We start from the raw sequence: 24,180 nt of genomic DNA on the forward strand, positions 1-24,180 counted from the left end.
ATTCAAAAACATTAGTCACCTACCCGCTTCTTCTGTTGTGTGACCCTGTCCCATATTCTCTGCAGTTACAGAAGAGTGGATTAAAAAGACAAGACCCCAGCTGTGTCAAGAGCTATGTTAAGATAACCACAGACTTGTGTAAGCAACCCCCCCCCCCCGTTAAGCTTGTACAAACACGTTGTTATCACAAATTGTCAATATGGTTGTAAAATGTTATCACAAGTTGTAAGTTCCGGGAATGTACTTTAATGTCAAACTGTAATAATTCCTTCTTGTTGCATCCCTGATCTTCCACCTACGTGTAACTCTTTTGCTTTAAAAAAAGAACCTATTCCCTCTGTTCTGTGTCTGAACTCAATCTACCCCTGGCCCTAACTAGTTAGAAGTTCTGGTACCCCGCGGTGATGGAGCAAAGTTGCCTCTGCTCATCTCACTTTGGTGGCCTGGTCCTCAATATCTGTGTGATTCCCAGACCCAACAGCAGGGCGCCATGCCCAGCCTACCCTTGGCAGCCTTGGTCATCCATAAATCCCCATGGTATTCCCAACAGCCTGGTGTGAGTGAGAATTCCAGTTCTCATTATATAGAGTAGGAAACCCAGGCTTAGTGTGTTCCAGGGCATTCTGAATGAAAGCCAGGCAGAAAGAGCTCAAAATCTGGGCCCCGGGGCTTTAAAAAGTCCACACCCAGCGCAGATAAGCGCCTGAGACAGGATAGGGCCTACTTTCCTTACTGACTGGGACCCTCTGGGCACCTCACCAGGGCCTACTTTCCTCTTCTCCAGCCAAAATCTTGGGAATAGGTGTGAAGATACAGATGGGAAGGGAGAGGTGCTCATCTCATTGGGTCTTCCCATTCGCAGCTGCCCTGCCTTGGCCCTGGCTGAGTCCCTGTACGAGATGCATACCCCAGTCAGTCAACATCCTCTGCCAGCATTGGTAGGCGTGCAGATCCGCCAGGGCCAATGCCACACTGGGCAGCCAGCGCCCCGGGAGGCTCTCCTACCGCGGACAACACTGGGATGAGAAGGAGGGAGTGCTGGGGCCAGGGCCACCCTCCCACTTCCTAGCGAGCACTAGCGGTGGCCTCTGGGAGACTGGCCTCTCCGGTTCGCATGCGCACTCAGCTGCCGGTCCTTGCTCCCCAATCCCTTCCCGAGACCACGCCTCTGCCTCCAATGGGCGGAGGCTTAGAGGTTGGGCGGGCCAGAAAGAAGCCCCGGGGTCCAAGCTCCGGCTGCCGAGATCCAGCCCCAGCCCGCTGGCCGCCGGGGCAGCAACTCCTCGCCGAGTCCCAGGCTTCAGCGCGGGCTGGTCCAGCCTCCGCTCCAGTGCCTGCGCTGTGCCCTGTATCCCGGGAGTCCAGCTCCAGCTGCGGCGACGCGGCAGGTAGGAGGCGCTGCGCAGAGGGAGGCGTGTGCGAGCGCGTGTGTTAGTGTGTGTGTGTGTGTATTAGTGTGTGTGTGCGCGCGCACGCGCGCGCAGGTGTAGGTGCAGGTGCAGCACAAATCGGAACACGAGCTGCACATCCCGCGGATTCAGGGCTGGGAGGTGAGCGCTGGCCTGCAGGCCCAGGAGGCGGAGCACCCCACCCCCCCCCCTTTCCCGCCCCAAAGATCCGCCCGGACTCATCCCCACCTCCACGCAGCCCTGGGTGAGGGGGCCTCCCTTGCCTCCACCTGGGTATTTTGATGCTGTACTCGCGGTGCAGAGGCGCTGGTGTGTGCTTATCATCGGGCTTAACTCTTTCTAATCTTCCTCACGAGTCCCCTTTCCTGTCTCCACCTCTGTAACCCTCACCCTTTCAACCTTCTAACCTTTCTAGGTGCATCTATCTCATGCCTTGGAGAAGGCATGAGGCCAAAGACCCCAACTGTATGGTCCTGTGCCCCTTCTTGGCCACGGTCCCCAGGTTGAATGGGGGCCTTCTCCTTGGCTGCAGGGCTGGGTGTGTGGGGCTGGGAGCAGGGCGGGTCTGGCAGAGACTAGCGTCCCACCCCACCCCCAGCCCTCAAGCTTAGGGATGTAGGAAAGGTCTTCCTAAGGGGTTCAGAGTTGGAGTAGGACCGAAGATCATTAACAGGTGCTAATGTTCCCCCAGACCTTTCCTGTGATGAGATTCAACCCCAGACCTCACACAGATGAGCCCCAGCTGCAGAAAGGAAGCCAGCTCCCTCCAAGCCTAAGAGTCTAAAGTGACCCAGCCAGAATTGGCACCCAGGTCCCCAAGGCACAGGCCATGGTCTTCTCTGTGTACCAGAGGGTGGAGCACTCAGCCAGGGCTGAGGGCAGCTAAGTGTTCAGGGAGCTAGGGAGACCTTCCTGGGAACCTCTGCCTTGGCAAGGGGTGCGGGTGAAAATGAGCCTCCCTGGTCCTTGCTATAGGCTTAGGGAGGTGAAGAAGGCCGGAGGGGTGGGTCCAGCTGCGGCTGCTGCCCCGAGGCTGGGTCAGAGCTGAAGCCTGGGTGGAACCTGCCCCGAGAGGTTTCTTTCCCCCTCGAGAGGCTGGTGGGCCCACAGATAAGCCCCTGACTTGAGTCCTGAGAATAAGGCAGAGTCACTCCCAGGCAGGGCCACCCTTGCCTGGGAGCTGATAGTTCATCCAAACAGGGATTGAGAAAAGTTCAGCAAGGTGAAGAAAGGACCTTAGAATTTAAACTGTGAAACAGGCCAGGAAAGAACACGAGAAAAGGACGGAGATGTGACGCTGCATGCCAGGCTGGGAGGGGGGTGTGTCTGACAAGGGCCCTATTTGGGCTACTCTGGGGAGGGTTACTGTAGAGATTCCAGCAGGGAGAATGGAGCTAATGTCACCATCATCGTCTGTAAGTCCCCACCTCCCCTCTGTTCTCCTCAGCACCTCACCTGGGCTAGGTGTGGCAAGAGAGGAGGGAGATCTGTTTGGACCAGGAGTGGAAGGTCCAGGAGAAACTTTACAGGCCCCATTACTGGGTAAGAGCAGGGGGCCGCCTCTAAGATGGGGACGGGGGGGGGGGGATGGGGGTGGGCACTGGTGTCAGGGAGCCTGTGGCTTTCGGTGAGACATCTGTGGGCTTTTCGGAGGCCTCTGCTGTCTCTGTGTTCATCTTCTCTACTTTCCCTGAGTGCTCTTGGGATGGCTCTGAGATCCGGTCTTCCCCCAAAAGAGGCCTTCCTTGGCCTCTCAGAGGGCATTGGGAGGCCACTCTCCAGCCACCCCTTGCCTGAGGGGCCTGCTTTCTTTCTCCTCGAGACTGGCTCCTTTCCCTCCTGCTTGCCCATGCCCTTGAAGCAGAGAGCTTTACCTGTGGTTCAGTTTCCCCTACGGAGGCTGAATGCTGCCTTGTCACAGAGACTTATGGATGGTGACGGTGACATTAGCTCTGGTCACTCGGCACTTTACTGGGGGGTGTTCGGTAGCCAGTTGACGGCCATCGTCTCTGGGTCCCTTCACTGAGGAAAGAGAGGCTGGTTTTGAGGCAAACGGACTAGACAGCAGTGGGGTTTGTTGTTGTTTTTTTTTTTTTTTTCCCACTGAAGTGGGAGCCCCCTTGGCTTTAGTGAGTAAGAGGACCTGCTGATTGCTGTAAGTCCTCTGCTTACTGTCCAATGGCCACCCCAAACCCCCCTTATCCCCCGGGGAGAAGCAGGGCCACGGCAGCTGAGGCGCACCTTACATACATCTTGCAAAGGGCTCGTGGATGTGAGCCCTGGCTGTCCCCAGTTACAGACATCAGGTCTGTCACACCTTCTCCAAGTAGCCCTGCAGGCTCACTGGCAGGCTATCTGTAGCTTGCTGATTGGACCTTCCTCTCCCCTATCTCTCAGTGCATGTGGGGCCCCTCCCAACTGCCCAAATACCCCAGACATCCTCTTTCAGTTTTCCTACAGTCCCCCAAGGCCGCCAGGCTTGGCCTTCAAGGCCCCCACCTCCGTAGCCTGTTCTGTGGGAGGTGGTGCCACCCTGGAGTTGCCTCAGATCGGGTGGAACTGTTAGCTCCCTTTAGGCCTTAGGCCCTGTCTTTCCTTGCAAACTAAAGGCAAACTGGGCCGCATGCCTTTGGGGTACCAGCCTGGACCTCATGAAGCCTATTCTTGAGCTTAGATATGAGGTTGTAGAATGTGGTTTTTGTTTGTTTGTTTGTTTGTTTTTTTGCAGCCCAGTAAGGGCTCAGTTACCACGCCCCGTCATTGCTGGGACCATTTCCTGGGGACCCCAGGCTTCCCAGAGTTGGTTGTGAGAGTGGGGTGGCCTGTGGATGTAGCCTGTGGTCTTATGTCTCAGTGGAGCATGTGGTCAGGTGGCCACAACAGACCAGGCCTGTTCCTGGGCACTGTCAGGTGTGCACAGGTGTGGGACAAGGGCTGAGAGTCTGCTCCTGCCTAGCCAGTCCCTGCTGGAACCCCCTGACCCCTGCTGGGTAGGCCGAGGTGGGGACTCTGTGACTTCTCACTAGTAACTGTAACAGGGACCTTCATGTTGCATTGGGGGACACTGTAATGTCATCCTCCTCCAAGCAGTGGGGAGCAGTTAGGCTCCATCACTCACCCCGTCTCCTGTGCCTCAGGGATGTTCTTCCTCATCATTGCTGAACCCAAAATGTCGGTGGCTTAAAACAATGTGGATTTATTTTCCTCTGGTCCGGGATAGCAGAAATGAGCCTTGTGGGACTAAAACCAGCCTAGCTCCTTCTCGGGGCCCTGCCTCTCCCTCTCCTATAAGCGTGCCTGCGCTGACCATTAGGACACATCCAGGATGCTCTCCCCGTCCATCTGCAAGCCTTTAGTGCTACGTGAGGCCCACCGGGGTCTGAGGATTCCCATATGGATATCTTTGGGAGCCATTATCAACCCAGGGAAGAAACTGATTGTTGTGTCTTTGCAGACACCTCCGGCAACACACACACACACACACACACACACACACACACACACACACACCCAACTCTCTGGTGCCTACAACGGCCGGTTCCCTAGTCAGGGTCCTGGGTATCTCATGAGGTCACTTGGCAACGACTTAGTGTGTCCTCTGCCAGCTCCCTTTCCGACAGACCCAGGGCAGCGTTGTCTCTGGCCCTGGTGCCCACCCTGGGCCCATGGGAGCCAGAACCTAGTGATATTAGGAGAGGGGACTGTGTCACCCTGTCCCTGCAGTCACCCCCGTGACTGGATCCCATCCTGCTAGCACTATGCTATGGTGTTAGGGCAGAGTGTAGCTCACTTGAGATGTGTATTCAGTAAAGCTAGTGCATGGCAGGTCATTGAGCTGGGCACGGCTCAAGGCTTTAACTCTAGCACTTAGAGTGGGGGGGGGCAAGGCAGAGCGGAGCAGAGGCAGGCTGATCTCTGTGGTCTGTATAACCAGTTCCATCCTAGGCCAGCCAAGCCTACATAGTGAGACTGTGTGTGTGTGTGTGTGTGTGTGTGTGTGTGTGTGTGTTTGTGTCTGTGTGTGTCTTGTGTGTCTGTGTGTGTCTGTATGTGTCTCTGTGTGTGTGTGTGTGACTGTGTGTGTGTGTGTGTATGTGGTGTGTGTGTGTGTGTGGGGGAGAGAGAGAGAGAGAGAGGGATGGAGGGAGGAGGAGAGGGAGGGAGAGGGAGAGAGAGAGAGAGAGCGAGAGAGAGAGAGAGAGAGAGAGAGAGAGAGAGAGAGAGAGAGGAAAGAAAAGAAAACCAGGGCTGAGAGAATACTGAATACTTCTGGGTGGGAATAGGTATGAGGGTGAGGGCGCAGGTTGCGCCTTGGTTCATAGAAGTGAACTGCTTAGCCCTTCCTGGCCCTTCCTCCTTGTTTTAGGAGTGGGGCGTTTCAGGCCCAACTTGACATCCTGACCTCCAGTTTGTCTCTGCCTCGGCATGGGGAGGGGACACTGGCATCCAAGGCCGCTATGGGCAAGAACTGCACTCAGCTCAAAGCAGTGCACAGGGCCCGGACACGTCACCAACATGTCACCTTGACATCTGGTCTGCCATCCTAGGAGGCAGTGTCTCCAAGGAAGGAGCTCAGCCGACCCAGAGCACCCTGGCCTGTGGGCCATGGCCTGCTTTTCCTTCCCACAGCCGGCACCACGCCGTGTGAGGTGCGACCAGGTCTCCTGGTCTGAGTCTTGCGTGTGCCCCGGGCCTCCTTTTCCCTTCAGATCCCTCGTAAGTTACTCTGGGAGTCCTGAGCCTGGCTTTCGGGGTTTGCCGGCTCCTACTTCCTTCTTTCCCTCCCCCACACCCGTCCTCCAGCCTGGTCTGCTGGCTTGCTCCTCCCAGCTCTCCTCCTCCTCCTCCTCCTCCTCCTCTTCCTCCTCCTCCTCCTCCTCCTCGCCCTCCCACCCCTCTGAAGTTCTGCTCCACACAGGCCCCTCCCTCCCAGAGCAGACTCATTGGCACTCCTGGGGTCTCTCTCTCTCCACAGGCTGACCTCTGGGGCACAGCCTTTTCTGACTCCTGCTGCCCTCCTCGGCCAGGCACAGAGCAGGGCCAGGGGCAGGACTGTGGAAGAGGAAATGGGCAGAACCGGGCTCTGACATAGGACAGGCTCCTGCCGCTGCCCTGAATGTCTATTCCTCCTCCCTCTGGGCAGTGGAAACAGATCAGTCTGTTTTGAAAGCTGGAACTGGAGTTGAGAAAGGGCACCTCAGTTTCTCCATCTGAGAAATGGGTACCGTTACCAAAACCCTCCGTTTTAGAAGGAGGTGGTGTTAGGGTCCTAGCCTGCCCATGCAAAAAACCAGTCGAGGGGAGGTGGGGAGCAGGGTGGGGGGATGGTTGTCCTGGTGACAGATCTACCAGATTGGAAATCAAGTAACAAAGCCTTCTCTGCCCCACCATCCATGATAAGGACCCGCAGGCCAGAGAGGGCAGGAGCTTGCCTGGGGTCGCATGGCCAGGGCAAGCTTCCTTTCATCCCATTGTCTCTCCAGTGGGGAGTGAGTGTCACCTGTGTCCTGGGCCTGAGCATCCCGTCCCGTCCCCGCTCTGTTGCTGGGAATACAGGCTGCCTCTGGCCCACCTGGCCCACTCCTGTTCAGTGTCTGCCCCGTCTGCTCTGCAGCCTATGGTGCTGGGCTGGGGGGCTGTGGAAGGGTGACCCACTGTCCTCTGTTACCCAGGCTGGGGGCTTTCCTGGAAAGCGAGTCTTTGAGAACTCAGCTGTGGAAGTTGGTCGCCAAGGCCGAGCCTGTGCAGGAAGTCTCTCCTCGGGTTCTGGGCCACGTTTTCCGCTTCTTCCCGTCACTGCCCATGGCCCACAGAAGCCCAGGGCTGAAGGGCCCTTCCTCCACCCCATCCGCACAGCCTCCTGGTGGCAGAGGCCTCCCAGCTTCTGCCTGTTTATGCCACCTTCCGCAGGACCTAAGTCCCAAATAGAGAACAGCTGTGGGCTCAGGCCTGTGACTCAGGACCACACAGAGCCAAGAAAGAACTGTTTTCTCACTGTGTATATGTGAAGGCGTCCAAGCTCCCGGACCTTCATTCCTTAGGGCTAGTTCAGATCTGCTCCGTGTGCCTGGCCCTGCCTTTTAGCCTTGGTGAGGAGGGCGGGATGGGGGTGGGGGACGGCATGGACATGACGGGGATGTCACCTGGCTGGTGGTGTGTCAGAAGCTCACAGTCGCGGGTGGAGAGGGGATTGGACACCAACAGAAATGATAAGGGGAAGGGAAGGAGAAAAACAGGATTTCCCAGTGTGGGTGCCAGCCTGCCTGGCGTTGGCTGGGTGACTCATTTGGGCCTGGCTGCCTCAGCTCCACAGCCAGAAGTCTCTACTGCCAGAAGCCAGGAGTCTGGGACCCTGGGTGGCTTGAGCCCAGCTTTCCCTTCACACTTGCTCAGTCCCCATCCATCCGCCCTCCCTTCCTCGGCAGAAAAAGAGCTGGAGGCCTCGGGTGTCAGGGGTGGGAGGTGGGGGGTGGGGGGGCAGACAGCAGCTTTGGCAGGACCGAGAAAACAATGGAAGTGGGGCTCGCCCAGCCCCCGCTCACAGGGCTGGGGATGGAACCCTCACACATGCTAGTCACACACCCTGACATGGAGACACATCCCATACCATCATGCTTCATTCTCTCTGCGCTGCCACCTTTCCTGCTCCTGGCAGCACTGACCATAGTGCGCCCTAGTGTGCCGTGACCCCCTGCCCGGAGCATCGATGGCACTGTATCTGCCATGCTGGGCCCCTCTTTACCTGTGTTGCCTGGAGGGTTAGCAGTTCTGAGTACACCCGACTGGAAAGCAAAAAAGAGTGCCATAGTTTGGGTCTGGAATGTTCCCCGAAGGCCATGGGCTGAGGAGGGGCTTAGTCCCCAGAAAGGTGCTACTGATGAATGGCGGAACCCTGTGGAGCCCCGATTTCTTCCTCCTGCTTTCACTCCCAGCCACTGTGGGTTGTGAGGTTCTGACTCACCCTGAGGTCCCCAACCTTGCTTTCCAGCCCCACACTAGAGGCCTGAATGTCATGGGTTTGGAACCACTTAAAGTGAGTCACATCAACCTTTTCTCTCTAGAAGTTGGTTATCTCAGGTGTTTATCACAGTAACAGGAAACTGATTGGCACAGTAGCCATTATTGGTGAGTTACACCTGCTTTTTTTGTTGTTGTTGTTGGTTTTTCGAGACAGGGTTTCTCTGTGTAGCTTTGTGCCTTTCCTGGGACTCACTTGGTAGCCCAGGCTGGCCTCGAACTCACAGAGATCCGCCTGGCTCTGCCTCCTGAGTGCTGGGATTAAAGGCGTGCGCCACCACCGCCCGGCTTTCACACCTGCTTTTAAAAAGTCATTAGTATTTGTTTCATCATTATTAGTGTGTAGGGTTGGGGGCATGTCACAGCAGGCATGTGGAGGCCAGAGGACAACTGTGAGGTCAGCGCTCTCTCCCTCCCTTCCTCTCTCCCTCCCTCCCTTTATCTGGGAGTTGAACTCAAGTTGCCAGGTTGTACAGCAAGGTGCTTTACCCTGAGCTATCTCACTGGCCCTTGTTTAGGCTCTTTCAGACAAGACATTATGTAGCCCAGGCTAGTTTTGAGTTTCCTTTATTGTAGAGTCTGGCCTTAAACTCCTGATCCTCCTGCTTCTAATTCCCTTGTGTTGGGATTGCAGGCATGCACACCACCATGCCCGCTTTACATACCTCTGGGAGTCACGCTCAGTGGGCGCCATACCAGCTGAGCTACACCCCCAGCCCCTGGTCCACAGTTCCTTATCCATTCGTCTGTTGATGGGCATTTGGGTTGTTCCCGTATCTGTAGTGAATTCTGCTGCAATGACCACGGCATGCAGACGGCTCTTCACCATGCTGATTTCATTTCCTCAGGATACGGATCTAGGAGGGGGATTGCTGGCCCAGGCTAGTTCTATTTTAGATTGTTTTGTGAGTCTGACCGGGTTTAAGTATAAAGCTGAGACTTGCCTAGAACTCACAGCCCTCCTGCCCAGACCTCCCTAAGGCTAGGATTACAGGCACATGCATGTTTGCTGTGGTCCACGGTAGCTGCACATCTCCCCCATGCTGGTCTCTTTTTTTGTGAGGACTCTACCAGGTATGAGAGAGCATGCCCTTTTGGTTTTGATTTTCTATTTCCTGGTGGTTGCTGATGTCAAACGGTTGTTCGTGTCCCCCATGACTATTCATATTTCTTTTCTGAGAAACATCTCTTTAGGTCTTTTGCCTCTTTTCCAACTGAGTGTCTGCTCTGTGGCTATGGGGTTGCCCAAGTTCCTTATTGTGTTGGAAATTCGTCTCTTATCAGAAGTCGGCTTTGCATTCGGTGGGCTGTCTTCGCTCCATGGACCACTTCCTGTGTGTAGAGGCTTTTTGATGTCAGCCTGTTTGTCTGCTTTGCCCTTGTTTCCTGTGCTTTGGGGGTCATATCTGAAAAATAATGGCCCAGGCTAGTGCCATGGAGTTTCCCCGTTTTCCTCTGGCGGTCTTACAGTTTCTGGTCACTAATACATTTGAGCTGGATTTTGCGTATTTGAAATTAGGGTGTAATTAATTCTGTGGCATATGGGTTTCCCCTGTTCCCACCCCCTTGACTGGAGTAGAGATCCTTTTCCCAAGGGGTAATGTTGAGATCTTTGCTGAAAATCAATGAACTGTAAACATGTATCTAATCTTCTGGACTTCTGTTCCTGGTCTCATACCCCAATGAAATGCTGTTTTGATGATCATAGTTCTGCTGTGTGTGTGTGTGTGTGTGTGTGTGTGTGTGTGTGTGTGTGTGTGTGTGTGTTGGCTAGTTTTATGTCAACCTGACACAAGCTGGAGTCAATGCCTCCATAAGATCTGGTTATAGGGCACTTTCTTAGTGGTTAATGTGGGAGGGCCCAGTCTGTAAGCAGCACCCCTCCATGGCCTCTGCATCAGCTCCTGCCTCCAGGTTCCTGCCCTGTTTGAGTTCCTGTCCTGACTTCAGTGATGAACAGTGATGTGGAAGTGTAGGCCCAATAAACCCTTTCCTCCCCAACTTGCTTTTGGTTGTGGTGTTTGTCACAGCAATACAATCCCTAACTAAGACAACACACACACACACACACTTGGACTGGATCTCATGTAGCTAAGGCTAGCTCTAAATGCCTCATCCTCCTGCCTCTATCTCCTTCATGCTGGGATTACAGGAACATACCTCGCACCAGCTTAATTCCTGGAGTGGAGGATATTTATCTATTAATTGAGACACAATCTTATGCAGCACTTCTGGGTGGGCAAGGATGACCTTTAGTTCTAGATCCTCCCGCCTCTGTCCTGAGAGCCGACCATGGACCAGCACACTGGGCTTCTGTGGTGCTGAGGTGGGGCCCAGGGTGTTGCCCATGCTAGGCAAGCACTCTACCAACTAAGCTGCATTCCTGGACCCGGTGGTATTTTTTTATTTTTAACCAACAGTGTGATATCTCTGGCTTTGTCCTTTTTGTTCAAAATTGCTTAAGCAATTGAAGGATGTTTTGGGTTTCCTATGAATTTTAGGGTCTGTTTCTCTTTCTGTGAAGAGGGTCTTCAGAGTTATGCTGAATGGGATTGAAAAGGAGTAGTACTTGCCTCAGCATTATTTCTTCCAGTGCATAACCATGGAATATCTAGCCATTCACTTGTGTCTTCCTTCATTCTTCTCGATGTTTTTCAGTTTTAGTGTGAAGGGTTTTCATCTCCCTGCTCATATTTATTCCTAAGCATTTTATTTTGTTTTCTTTCTGTAGCTGCTGTGGATGGGGTTCCTCGGTTTCATTTTTGGGTAATTTATTGTTAGCACAGAAACACAACTGAGTTTTGCATGTTACCCCTCTTTCATGTTCTTTATTTTAGTTTTGAACATTACTCCTCTATCTGATTTGTTGCGGTTTTATCATTAAAGGATGCTGAGTGTTCTCAAATATTTTCCTTACATCTAACAAGAGGCTTATGTGGTTTTCATCCATCTTTGGAGACGGTGTCTCACTATGTAGCCCAGGCTGGCCTTGGACTCCTGTCAATCCTCCTGCTTCAGCATCTCGAGGGCTAGGGTCACAAGTGGGAGCCATCACACCCAGATCCCACTGTCGCTGCTGAGCTGTTCTATTTCCCAGCCACTGGATCGCAGTGAGTGTCCTTGTCAGGTGCTGGGGATTCTGTTGCTAGTCCTTTGCTGAAGCTTTTCTGTAGCATCTAAATCCACACAGTGACGCTGTGCTCCTGGACTCCAGGTTCTCTCTCTCTCTCTCTCTCTCTCTCTCTCTCTCTCTCTCTCTCTCTCTCTCTCTCTTTCTCTCTCTTCTCTCTTTGAGGCATGGTTTTTCTGTGTAGCCTTGGCTGTTCTGGAACTCACTCTGTAGACCAGGCTGGCCTCGAACTCACAGAGATCCACCTACCTCTGCCTCTCAAGTGCTGGGATTAAAGGTGTGCACCACCACCTGGTGGAACCCCAGGTTTTCTGTGTCTGTGTTCCTTAGGAACCTCTGGCCTGTAACTTTTTTTCTTTTTGTGTATGTGTATGTGTGTGGGTATGTGCACCTGAGTGCAATGCATGAAGGGGCCAGAAGGGGGCTTTAGATCTTCTGAAACTGAAATTGTAGGTGGTTTGAACCCCCACATGGGTGCTGGAAACAGAACTCGGGTCCTCTGAGAGAACAGAAGGTGCCCTTAACCTCTGAGCCTCCTCTCCAGCTTCCCTGTAACTTTCCTTTATGGCTTTGGTATCAGAGTGATCTGGCTCTGCTTTGCAATTTGATTTAATGAAATCATGTAGTAATGTCTCTGTTTAATGTCATGCCTGTGAACTCCATCTGTGGGGATGTGTACAACCATGAGTCTGTTTTCTATTATTTGAACAGACAACAACAAAACCCCCTCACACAGTCCTTTACTGATGGTCTTTGAGCATTTTCTAATTTTCAACATACCAGTTTCTACTGGGGCTTGACATATCTAGGATCCCCGCACTTGGGCAGTAGGAGGAGGAGGATCAAGAGTTCAAGGCCTTTAAAAAAAAGCTTTAAAAAGAAATCTGTGCTAAGAAACACATTCTTGTGTTTCACTGAATCTGTGGGATACAGTCGATACATCTCAGAGCGAACTAACTAGACGATGGCGCTTGTGTTGCTCATACTCAGCAGGAACTCTAGCGCTTTACAGAGTCACTGTGCAGATGTCCTCCCTTGCCAGGTATCAGAGCACCACTTGCCGTCTTGATTGTTTTGTTTTTCAGGGTGGAACCCAGGGCTTCATGTGTGCTAGCCCATGACTGTGCTACCGAGCTTCACACCCAGCCTGCGCTTGGGACATGTGTGAGCTAGCGTGTCCTGGTGCTTCTCGTGCTAGCCCTGCTGGTGGGATGGGCTGCTGTCTCGCTATTTTAATTTACATCTCCTTGCCGATTGGTGGAGTCCAGCACATTCCCTTCTGCTTACTGGATGTTTGGAGTTGCTTTTCCTTTTCTATTGTGCTGTTTTTGTTTGTTTGTTTTGTTGTTGATTGTAGTTTTAGTATTATTTTACTTTATGTGTACGGTGTATAACACACACACACACACACACACACACACACACACACATGTCTGATGCCTGTGGAGGCTGAAAGAATGAATTGGATACCCCGGAACTGGCATTACAGGTGGTTGTGAGCCACCTTGTGGGTGTCAGGAATCGAACCTGGGTCCTCTGCAAGAGCACCAAGTGTTCTTAACCACAGAGCCAATTCTCTGGCTACATGTTATGCTGGTTGCAGACAGCCCCATGGCTGGAGTTCCACTGTCGTTTTCTTGGGATTGGTTCAGTGTGTAGTGTGAGGTCGGGTCGGGTCTTCTTCCCCATGGAGAGCAAGTGAATCCATTCATTGAAACTACGGTTTTTGCTCAGGGCACCAACCATAAATCAGGTGTCCTTATACCTGTGGACCGAGTAGACTGTTCTGTTCTGGTTCTATCCCACTGATCTGTTTGTCTACCCTGGCAGTGCCTCGGTGACCAGGACTTTAGGACAGGCTGCTTGCCTGGGGTGTGGCTCCTCTGGCTGGGCCTCTGTTGATGGCCAAGGCTGTTCTTGGCCTTTGCGTGGCTCCTGCTGTTGGACTCAGACTCAATCTGTTCTCTGATTGTCCTGGCTCCATTATTTCTTCCAGAAGCTCCCACTTCTGACAAAGACCCTGTAGCTGTGTGGCCTGTGAAGGCCTCCAGCCTAGTCCTGCCCTGGGGCCCTGTAGCCTGGAGTTAGTCACAGTGGCTGAAGGGCAGGGCCATGGCCAGCTCAGCCTGGACAATGGGGTGTGGGCCCCGCTGGCACACAGCCATCAGGAAGGCCAGGAGGCAAGCGGACGCTTGGCCCAGCAGGCAGAGGAGGGTGGCTCCCGCTGGCCCCAATGCTGACTGCATGTATGTTTGGGTACCATGGGCATGGCATGCCTGGTGCCTGTGGAGGTAACAAGAAGGCTTTGAATCCCCGTTACAGTTGTGAGCCACCATGTGGATGCTGGAAACTGAATCTTTATCCTCTGCAAGAGCAGTCAGTGATCTTAACCACTGAGCTACCTCTCCAGCCCTAGCCCTGACTCTCTTGAGCTTGCTCTTTGTATCTGGGATTCACTGCCACACTCAGCTCTTGTTGCAATGGTTCTGTGGTTGCTGAATCCCAGCACCTCCCTGTTGGCAGTGGGGATGCAGTGGTACTCGATGTACCTGTCCTCAGAGGGTGGGCTGGGAAAATGGACAAGGAGTGTCCAAATGCGCATAATGTTGCCGGTGCTGGGCTCCTGGGGGCTCCTGGGGGCTCCAGATGGCCAGGGCAAGGGCTGGATTGTGAAGGCGAGGCATTATGCAAAGGCCCCGAGCTCACAGCTTGAGGGATCTGCAAGAAACGCCTGACACTGGGATGTAGGTCTCCAGGGTAAAGGATGCAAGGGTGAGATTGGCCGAGAAAGGGAGGAAAGCGGACATCAGACAGCTGGGAAGCCCACCCTGTCCTTAACATTGCACAGGGTCTTGTCCAGCTGAAACACGGGCAAAAACGGCCACGCCTGGAGCACGGGCCGGGAAGAGGCTGGTGTGTCCGTCTGGGTTTCCTGCCTTCCTGTTTATACTTTGCTTTCTGAGATGGTGCCTGGAGACGGGAGAGGCTGCAGCCTGTGGCCCCTTGAGGCTCTGACCGCATGTGGTACTGTGTGGTAACCACCTCTTGGTTGGTGCATGGGGGCTGAGTATGTAAAGGCCAGGTCCCAGAAGAACTCCAGAAGTAGGCCAGGCCTGCCCGTCAGGGACGAGGGGGAATGACTGAGGCATGGCGGAGCCTCTGCTGGTGGCCCGCTCCCATCTCTTCATGCCCTCCTTCCCTGCCCACCCTCCTGTGGTGTCGAACCCTCTGTGGCCTGGAGAGCAGCCAGAAGCCTCATTTGCCAACCTGGCTGTGTGATCTCAGCCTGCTTGCTCTGCCTCTCTGGGCCCTCTGGGCTCTGAAATCCTGGAATCACGATAGCTGATTTCTCGGCTCCCTGATCTAATTCCTGGGGCTTAAGTTACTTCCCGAGCACTGGCTGCTAACGCCCGCAGGGCTAATGAGCCTGTTTGGTGCCTAAGGGCCCTGAGGTTTTCCAGTCTCTCCTTTCTCTTTTTCCCAGGGCTCCAAGGCTGAGGGAGGCCTAGGGCCCCAAGGAGATTGACCTTCCTGGGTGGAGGAGAGGCCAGGGAAGTTAATTGTTTGGCTTGAGGCCCCAGAGCAACCCTGAATGGATGCAGAGACCTGCAGATACAGAAGAAGGCTTTGCCGGCCCATCGCCTTTTCCTTCCTGTTTCTGCCCTTCCCTGGAGACCCCTCGTCTTCCCGTCCTTTGGGCCGAAGCTCAGTTGAGGGGTGTGTGGGGGAGCTTGCCTGCCATTGCCTAGCACTTTCTCCCGAGGCCAAGGCGGGCCACCTTGACCTGAGGACCTGGGTTCCAGCCCACCTCCTCCGTGGGCACACCGCACAGGGCCTCAGTCCTCACTCTGAAAATGGCAGCAGTGTGCCCACCTGGCGCTGCTCGCAAAGGGGACAACAGACCTCGTCCTCAGTGGCTTGTACACAGCGGGCGGGCTCCAGAGAACTGGAGTCTCTTTGGAATGAGAGGAGACTTGACCCCTTTGCTCTCCGCCCTCGTCCTCTGCCCCCGGCTGATGAGAATGGCATCAATCTCTTATTGACGCAGCCTTGTTCCCATCTTGGAGGGGCTCAGAGAGGCCGAGTGACTTTTCCATGGCCACCCAGCGGATGAGTAGCTCGGCCAGGATCAGTGCCTACATCAGACCTGTTATCAAACTTTGCCCGGAAACCATTCTAAGAATTCTGCCTCAGTTTCCCTCATGGCCAGCCTGAACCTCAATAAGACCACAGTGTTGTTCCCAGTACACCCCAGAATGAGTAGATTTGGAGAGGTTGAAGAGGGAGTGTGAGAGACCGTCTGTCAACCATGGGGGACCACGCCCCACTGGCTGCATCTTCCCCGTACCCCTTGTTCTCTGTGGCCTCCCCTGACCGTATTGGTGCAGTGTGTGTCCCTTGAATTGGTCAGTTGTACAAAATATAGAGTATGGGGTGATCGCCTGGCCCCCTGAGGAGTGAACAGAGCCCAGGGGCCAGGGACCTGCTTCCTCCCTAAGAGTCAGGTGCACATAGGAGGCAGAGAGCCGGGGTGGAGACAGAGTGACAGCTGGGAGCAGCCTGGGCAGGAATGAGTCAGGAAGAGCCCTCTGAGATGCCCACAGCTGAGACCTGCGGGTGTGACACTGGCCACAAGCTGCTGGGGGTGGTCACTTGTGTGATTCAGTCCAAAGAGGTAGGGAGGGCTGGCTGAACGAGACAGGGAGTGTGAGGTGGGTGTGGCCTGGGCCAGCCTGGACACACTGGTGCCCTGAGGGCCTGGTATCACCTTTCAGACACCAGAGAGGAGAGACTCTCCGCAGCTGAGGCAGGGGGTTTGCTCCTGTTGCCTCTTTGTCCTGTAGCAGGTACTCGCTGTGTGACCTGGGGCAGATCTCTGGCCCTCTCTGTACCACACCTTTCCTTGCCTGTGTTACTGGAGTGTTTCTGGGAGGGAAGTATGCCCAGTGGTCAGAGCTCAGCAGGGACTTCGGGTGCCCATGATTGACAGTCTTCTTACCGTCCTCTCTTCTAGGTGCCTCCCCTTCTTGGGGACGTGGTCACCATGTTCTCCTGCGTTAAGGCCTATGAGGACCAGAACTACTCAGCGCTGAAGCGGGCCTGTCTGCGCAGGAAGGTGCTCTTTGAGGACCCCCACTTTCCTGCCACTGACGACTCACTCTACTATAAGGGCACCCCAGGGCCCACAGTCAGGTGGAAGCGGCCTAAGGTGAGTGTCTGGGCCTCCTCCCTGGGGAGAACGGGCTCCGATCCCACAGGCAGCCACCCGCCTAGCCAGGCCCTCTAAGGCATGGTGTACGCAGGGACCCCAGCCCTCCTGCCGCGGTCACGTGGGGTGCATGTGGGATGCTGTGAATGGGCCCTGTGTGCAGTAAGATTGAAGGGCGAGTTTGCTTCGCTGGTTTTAAAAGTCCCTTCCTGTGCAAGTAGAAGCAGGAACTCCCATCCAGCTGTGAGGATGGACAGCCGATGACCCATGCCTGTGCCCTGAGTGTTGGTGGCCTTGCCAACTCCCAGCCTGGCCTGGCTCCCGAGCTCTGCATGCTCAGTAGAAATAGTTGGCCCTGTGTTGTGACTTTTGGTTCCGAGTCCTGTGTGTGAGATGGACACAGGAGCTCTGTGGAGTGGGGTTCCTGGAGCCTCAGTGAAGCGGGGGGTGCTGCTGGAGGACACTGGCCCAGGCCCATTCCAGGCTTCACCCCTCTGCTGCTGGTGGCAGTCACTGACAAGGGACCTGGGCGTGGGAAACCAGGCTCTCCCAGATCCCTTGGACAGGTCGTTAGAGCCTCCTCTGTGCCCTGTTCTCAGAGAAGGTGCCTCTCTGGCTGCAGAGTGAGGCTGGTGCGGAAGGTGCAGCCACACAGAGACTGCCCGGCTTCCTCTGGCAATAGCAGAGCAGGTGGTACCTGGGGCCCATGAGGGAGGCACCCTCTGTGCCTGGCATGTTAGTTCTGAGGGCCTGGGGCGCCATGCAGGCCTCGCCTTCAGCAGCAAGGAGCAGTCAGATTAGTACCGTCCCGTCTCTGGACCTTGGACATTTGGAGAAAAATGAAATTCCATATTCACGTCCTTCCCCACAGCCAACCTCGGGCATTGCTGTGAACTGGAGCTCTTTGTCAGGGAAGGAAACTGAGGCTGAGAGGAGAAGGGACCTCATAACCAGGAGTCCTGCCTCTGCACCCTCCCCTCCCCCCCTACACCAGGTAGAAGGCCCCGGGTTCTTTGGCCTCAGGTCTTGGGGCTTTGGGGAGCATCTGACCCTGGCTGCCTTCTCCGACCTAGTAACAGAAACTTGGCTCCACCCTCCCATGTCCACTACCGTCTTCCTCAGCAAGGCATGGGTGGGGTAGGAGCCGGCTCTAAAGGGCCTTTGTGAGATCCTGGTTCCCAGGAGAAAGGGTGGACACCTGAGCCTCCTCCTGTCACCACCCCCAATGCACACTGTCCTTGCCCTGACCTCTTCTGCAGACTCTGGGCCACAGCCTGGAATGGGCTTCCTGAGGCCCAAGGCTATGGCTGGGCGGGCTGGTGGCTGGGCGTCCACTGCCGTGTGACCTGATGGAGTCATTGCCCTCTCAGAGCCCTTTCCCCTGGGTTCAAGACTCGTACTTCCGCCTTCCTCCTCCTTCCTTGGCACCTGTCCAGCTGCCTTCTAGCTCTAGCAGAGGAGGAAAGGTGAACGGCCTACCTTGGCTAGGTCACAGCGTATGCAGTCGGCATAGATGGGCACATCGGAGCAGGGCCCAGGACAGTAGCTGGGCCTGAGTCCACTGTGGAGGAAGGGCAAGGTCTACAGTGGACGGAAAGTGGAGCAGCCTGGGTCAGGGGTGGGTTGTCCAGCTCCTGACTGTTAATGCCCAACTGCTTGGCCTCTGGCTTTAGGCAGCTCTGCTTCTGAGCGGTCCCATTTCCTGGGTCCTAGGGTCTGACGGACTCTTGGTAAGCAGAGCAAGAGGCCACTTTCCCTACAGGTCATCCTGATCCCACTTCCAGAAACCTCTCAGTCAGTTGGTCATTAATGGTGACCTGTCTGTTCTGAGAGATTCTCCTTAGACAGCCTCCAAGCCCCCAAGCCTGCAGCTTCCCAGCCTCCCAGGCCTCAGGCAGTCAGACTTCCTGTCCCCAAGTTCCTTCCAACCTTCCTGTCTCCCAGGCTCCCCTCTTCCTAGCCCCAGCTCCCTAGCCCCTTAGCTTCATAGCTTCCCAGGCCTTCAGGCCCTCAGCCATCACGCTTCCTGGCCTCAGAGTACAGCCCTCCTGTCCCAGCTTCCCCTCCTGTCAGCCAGCCTCCCTTCCTCAGTGGCTTCTTTTCTCCCAAATATGACGAGCCTGCTTTTTGAGCCAGCCAGGCTTGGCTCCAGCTTGAGGTGCCTTCTGGAAAGTGAGGTGTGGCCTTGAGCAAAGTGTCCTCTTCTGTGGGCCATGGTTGCTCATTTTTAAGTGGGGTGAATAGTTCTTGCTGAGTCTGGTTTCTGGAAGTTGGGGTGCTGGAGGGGTCAGACCCATGGAGGCAGCAACAAGCTGCCCTCATCCTTCTTGTCGGCCCCATGGTGGGGAGCCAGAGCTGGCCTGGGGTCCTGTCACTCATTCTGCAGGGGGCGCCTCTCCCTCTTTGGCACCCATCCTACCACTCCCTTCAGGCCTCAACATGTGCCAACTTCCTTACTCCTGGTGAGAGGAGGAGGAGGAGGCGGCGATGGGGAGGTGGTCTGGGGAGTCACGGGTGTGGGCAGAAGCCACTCTGCTTCTCAGGCTGGGGCCACAGCTCTGTCGCCTCCACCCAGCTCTCTGCCTTCCCGATGTCTGGCCATTGTCTTGGGGGTTCTGGATAGAATGCATGGGGGTAGGTAGGAGCCCCGTGAACATGTGTCACTATGGAGCCCCAGCATCTCTCGAGGCAGCCGGTGACCCCACCTCCCCAGGAACTCATCCCGTTTGGGGAAGGAGTTACTCCCCTAGTGCTGACCGCTTGTCATGCTATGGAAAGGCCTCTGCTCTGTCTAACCCCGAGCTTCCTGGGTGCCTCCCCCTGTCTTGTCAGAGCACCAGGGAAGGGCCCTAGCATTAGGGGAGGTGGAGGAGACAAGGGCTGGGTTGCTGATGAAGGAGATGGGGAGTGGGCAGGAGGAAGGATGCAGACAGGCAGTGCACCCCAAAAGTGCGGCTGTGTGCATGGATGCCCAGCTCTTATAGCCATCGCTCTCCTGGCTGTGTGCCTGGCTCTGCACTAGCTAGAAACCTGAATTTCCTGCTGAGCCAGAGGGCCATGGTGGTTCAGGCCTGATCAGATCTGGGCCAGCTGGTCTGGCCGGCTGAGGTGACTGCAGGTTCAGAAGCCAGTGCCCTGGAGGCATGCTGGTCAGAAGTGTGGCACCGCGGCCTGGCGGTGGTGCAGCCCAGGGCTCACAGCAGGTCCCGTGCAGTCCAGTCCAGGGCACTTGGTTATCCCTTCATGCCCTCTCAGTGGCCTCTGTCTCCAGCTTGCCTCCCCATGCCAGCCACCTCCCTTGTCAGAGAACTCACCGGCAGAGAGAGGGACCTACAGGCAATGTGGTGCCCGGTGTCTCGGGTCCAGCTCACGGTTTACTAAACAATCAAAACCAGGAGTCAGGAACCAACCAGAGGAAAGAGACTCACTTACAGATTTGGCCTTGCCTGCTGCGGTGTTAAAATTCATAGAGAATATGAAACAAAAGCCAAGAAATCTGCATATGCAATGAGCTATCTGATCGGTGAGCTGTGGCATTCCTAGGAGCTGGTTTATCTCTAGGGACTTTCTCTTCTGCAACCAAAGGGACTTCCTGGAATAACTAAACATTCTTTTAGAGCCGCCATTAGTAAGCTGATGTGGATAGGACTGGAAGGTGCATGGGTGGCCTAGGGGGTGTGTGTTTAGGTATAGTGTGTGTGTGTGTGTGTGTGTGTGTGTGTGTGTGTGTGTGTGTGGTATGTGAGTGTGAGGGGTAGGGCAGTATTCCTCTGGCTGTGGCTAGACTGATTTCATCTTCAGGACATTTGAGGGGTCCCTGTTCTCCCAAACTCCTGCCCTCACACCCCCCCTCACCCCACCCCCCACCCCCGTCTCCCCCACATCTGCTCTGAAGATACCACTTTCCTGGCCTCACTGGTCACATGTCATGACTTCTCCGTTCACCCGGAGACTCGGGCCTGGCTGTGTGGTAGGCCCTGGCTCTAACTCGTGGTCACCCAGTGACTGGGGAAGGGTAGACAGGGGTGGACACCTCTTCCTCCTTGGTCTTGTTGACACACAAGGAAGGGTGTTTCATCACTTGTAGGACCCCGCACACCCAGATAGAGGCTGGAGAGCAGACTGAGTTTGAATCTTAGTTCATCCTGCTGTGTAGCCCTGGACAAGTGACTTTGCCTCTCTGTGCCTTGCTGTCCTTGTCTATGAAAGCACTGCTAGAAGTACCCTGTTCTCTACTCCTGGCCCCAGCAGGGATCAGTCCTCAGATCTTTTTTTTTTTCAATGTTTTCTCAGAGGTAACTCAAGGTAGCATTCGCTTTACAGGTACCAGTGTCCTAGGTCAGAGCTGGCCACCTGAGGCTTCAGGAGCAGGCAGGATGCTCCGGGATGGGATGGAAGTTTCTCTGGAACTCTCCCTCTCCCAGTCTTCGTTCCCAGGCTGGGGTGGGCATGGCGGAAGGGTGTTCTGGGGCCCAGAGCCGGGCTGGTACAGGTGTACAGGAGAGCCCATGCTGCATGCCCAGCCCACCTGCTCTGCCCTGTCTGCTCACTCAGTTGTGCTTGAACTTGGATATCTCTGCCTCGTCTGGAGTGGGTTTCCTGTCTGTCACAGGGCCCTGACTGGGAGGACCTGAAGTAGATGTCATCTCCCTCTGCAACCCTAGTGACACCAGGTGGTGGCTCTCTCCCTGTGGACTCCTGCCATAGAGTCCTCTAGGTGTGAGGCCCCGCCTTCTGCCTCCTTTCGGGGCCTCTGTGTGGAGACACCACTCGCTCTGTCTGGGAAGCTGGGCGAGAGCAGTTGCCTGGAAGATAAAATTAAGAGGAAGCAGGGCTGGCAGAGCTCGGCTTCCGGCTGGAGCTTCCTGAGAGTGGCCCGGGTGACAAGAATCAGGCCTCCTGACAGGGTTTCCTCCGATCAGAGATGGCAGGACACAGAAGCCGCCATGCAGCTTGCGCCTGGCTCCCCTGTAGCCCCTGTTAGAAATGGTCAGGTCTCCGACTCAGCGAGTGCTCTCGGGAATTACTCTTCCTTTTCCTGGCCCAATAATTCTGTTTCTTTCCTGGGCAGATGAGTCCCAAACACCGTATTGAAATCCCGTTCCCCCTGCAGAATGCTCCGCCGCCACCATCTGTAGAGGCCACACATAGCCCTGTAGGGTCAGCATTTGAGGACGGGAAGGAACAGAGAGGATGAGCCTTGACCTATGTATGCATCTCCAGCAAGTGGCGAGCAGGAATCGAGTTCTGCCTTCTAGGCTCTCCTGCCCTCTGCTGGCTGCCTGTGAAAGGGTCTCAGCTGCTGTGTTGTGACAGTTTGAGCCCAGGAACAGACCTGGTGACACCAGAACAGGCAGAGGCCTCTGCTCCAGCTCCCGTTATGTGCCTGGGACATTGCGGTGTGACGTTCCCTGGGAAGACAGAGAGGGCACTGGCCTACCACAGAACCGGTTCTGCCTTGGGCCACCCTGGGGGCACCAATGAGTGTGTGGGTCTACTGAAGTCTCACCCCAGTTAACTGCTGTGTAGTAGTGATGAGGATCTCAGGGTGGGAGGAGGGAGGGGCTCCCAAACTTCACAGCCGGGCCTGGTCCTTGCATCCTGTGCGGCCGGTTGCCCACCCTGGACCCTGCAGACGTCCACACACAGCGTTCAGATGTCTACATCTGTGAGACATGTAGAGGCAAGTGTAATATAATGAGATCTGTTTTCGGAGGTCGGCGGGTCCCCTTAAAAGTCTACTGCATCCAAGTAAACACAAATTGATGGGGGGCTCCTCAGCTAAGGGGATGCTACAGATCCGAGCAAATCCAACACACAGAAACCTCCTGGACCATCCAGTGTGAAGAGGTGCCACCACATGTACGGTGGTTCCTCTGGAAGGCGAGGGTGGGACCAGCGAGGCAGTTCAGCTGATAAAGTGACCGTTATTTGAGCCTGGGCCTGAGTCTGATCCCAGGGACCCATGGGAAGGTGGAAGGAGAAAACTGACTCTAGGGAGGTTGTCTTCTGACCTCCAAACGTGTGCCAGTACACACATGGGCTCCATCACACACGTGCACCACACGTGCACACACGGGAATGATACGAAGTTGTTTTTGTTTTTGTTTTTAAGATTTATTTATTGGCCGGGCGGTGGTGGTGCACGCCTTTAATCCCAGCACTCGGGAGGCAGAGCCAGGCGGATCTCTGTGAGTTCGAGGCCAGCCTGGGCTACCAAGTGAGTCCCAGGAAAGGCGCAAAGCTACACAGAGAAACCCTGTCTCGAAAACCACCAAAAAAAAAAAAAGCTTTATTTATTATGTATACAGCATGTATGACTGCAGGCCAGAAGAGGGCACAGATCTCGTTACACATGGCCACCATGTTGCTGGGAATTGAACCCAAGACCTCTGGTAAAACAACCAGTGCTCTTGACTTCTGAGCCATCTCTCCAGCCCCTGTTAATTGTTATTTTTTAAAAGAAAACTGTTGGCATGGGAGCACTATCTGCCTTGTTGTTTTTACCTGCCATCCCTGGCTCCTGAAACGGCTTTAGACTAAGGGAATCATCTCTGCACCCTGTAGTCTCCCATTGTTCCCAGCCACACACGACAGCCTTTCTAAGTCCCATCCTCAGAGCAGGGTGTGTCCCAGCCTTACACCCACCCCTACCTCCTTACAGGGGAGAAATGTGTAAGTCGAATCTCGAGCGGGTGTTAATTACAACCCACTCAGGACAAGTCTAGTCTCAATATTTTTACCTACACGGTTCCGTTTCCTGATTCATCCATTGCCCCCACCCCCATGGTTTCAGAGGCTGCCATGAATCAGGGTGTATGTGATCCCACCAAGGCGTATGTGGCTCCACCAAAGCACAAGCACCCTGCCTATCAGCAGGGGAGCAAACGAGCCACAGTTGGTTGTGGGGCCTCTGGTCCCTCTGCCTAGCCCTTACCTGCAGGGGATTCCCATGCCAGTCGACCCCTTCCCTTACAGAGTGGGTGCAGCAGGGATCGCCTGCGCCTCCCCATCCTTCACCCCTTTGGTGAACCATTGGGCTTGAAGCCTTCCAGGGGCGGACTTGGCCTCTTTCTCATCCTTTAGGCGGGCCAGTGTCCTCTGTGCGGACGACTCAGCCTCGGCTGCTTGTCTTGCCACTCCTAGCCGGCCCCCGCGGCTGCCACCGCAGCTCTCCTGCCGGGGCCCCCGCGGCTGCCACCACAGCTTTCTAGCCATCCCTCCCCACAGGTGCTACTTTCAGAGACTGCGCACAGCATCCAGCCAGTCCACCAGCCGCTTTGGAGGCATCTCACTGCCCATGTGGTGTGTCCCATCCAGCAAGGAGGCATAGCATCCCTTACCACATCACATGGGCACACAAAGAAATGCAGGCACTAAGTTAATTTAATATTGTTTAATTTAAAGTTTTTAAT

At 55.0% G+C, this 24,180-nt stretch overlaps 1 protein-coding gene across 1 annotated transcript in view; it reads left to right on the forward strand.

Moving 5' to 3' along the window:
- Positions 1-1,141: 1,141 nt before the first annotated feature.
- Capn5 (calpain 5) overlaps positions 1,142-24,180 on the forward strand; it is a 54,819-nt gene continuing 31,780 nt past the window's right edge. Inside the window, 2 exon segments of the mRNA XM_028877463.2 lie at positions 1,142-1,388; positions 16,571-16,765. Coding sequence (XP_028733296.1) covers positions 16,601-16,765 — 165 coding nt within the window. The 5' untranslated portion in view covers positions 1,142-1,388; positions 16,571-16,600.

This window comes from Peromyscus leucopus, chromosome 1 (assembly GCF_004664715.2).
Source record: "Peromyscus leucopus breed LL Stock chromosome 1, UCI_PerLeu_2.1, whole genome shotgun sequence".
Lineage (NCBI taxonomy): Eukaryota > Metazoa > Chordata > Mammalia > Rodentia > Cricetidae > Peromyscus > Peromyscus leucopus.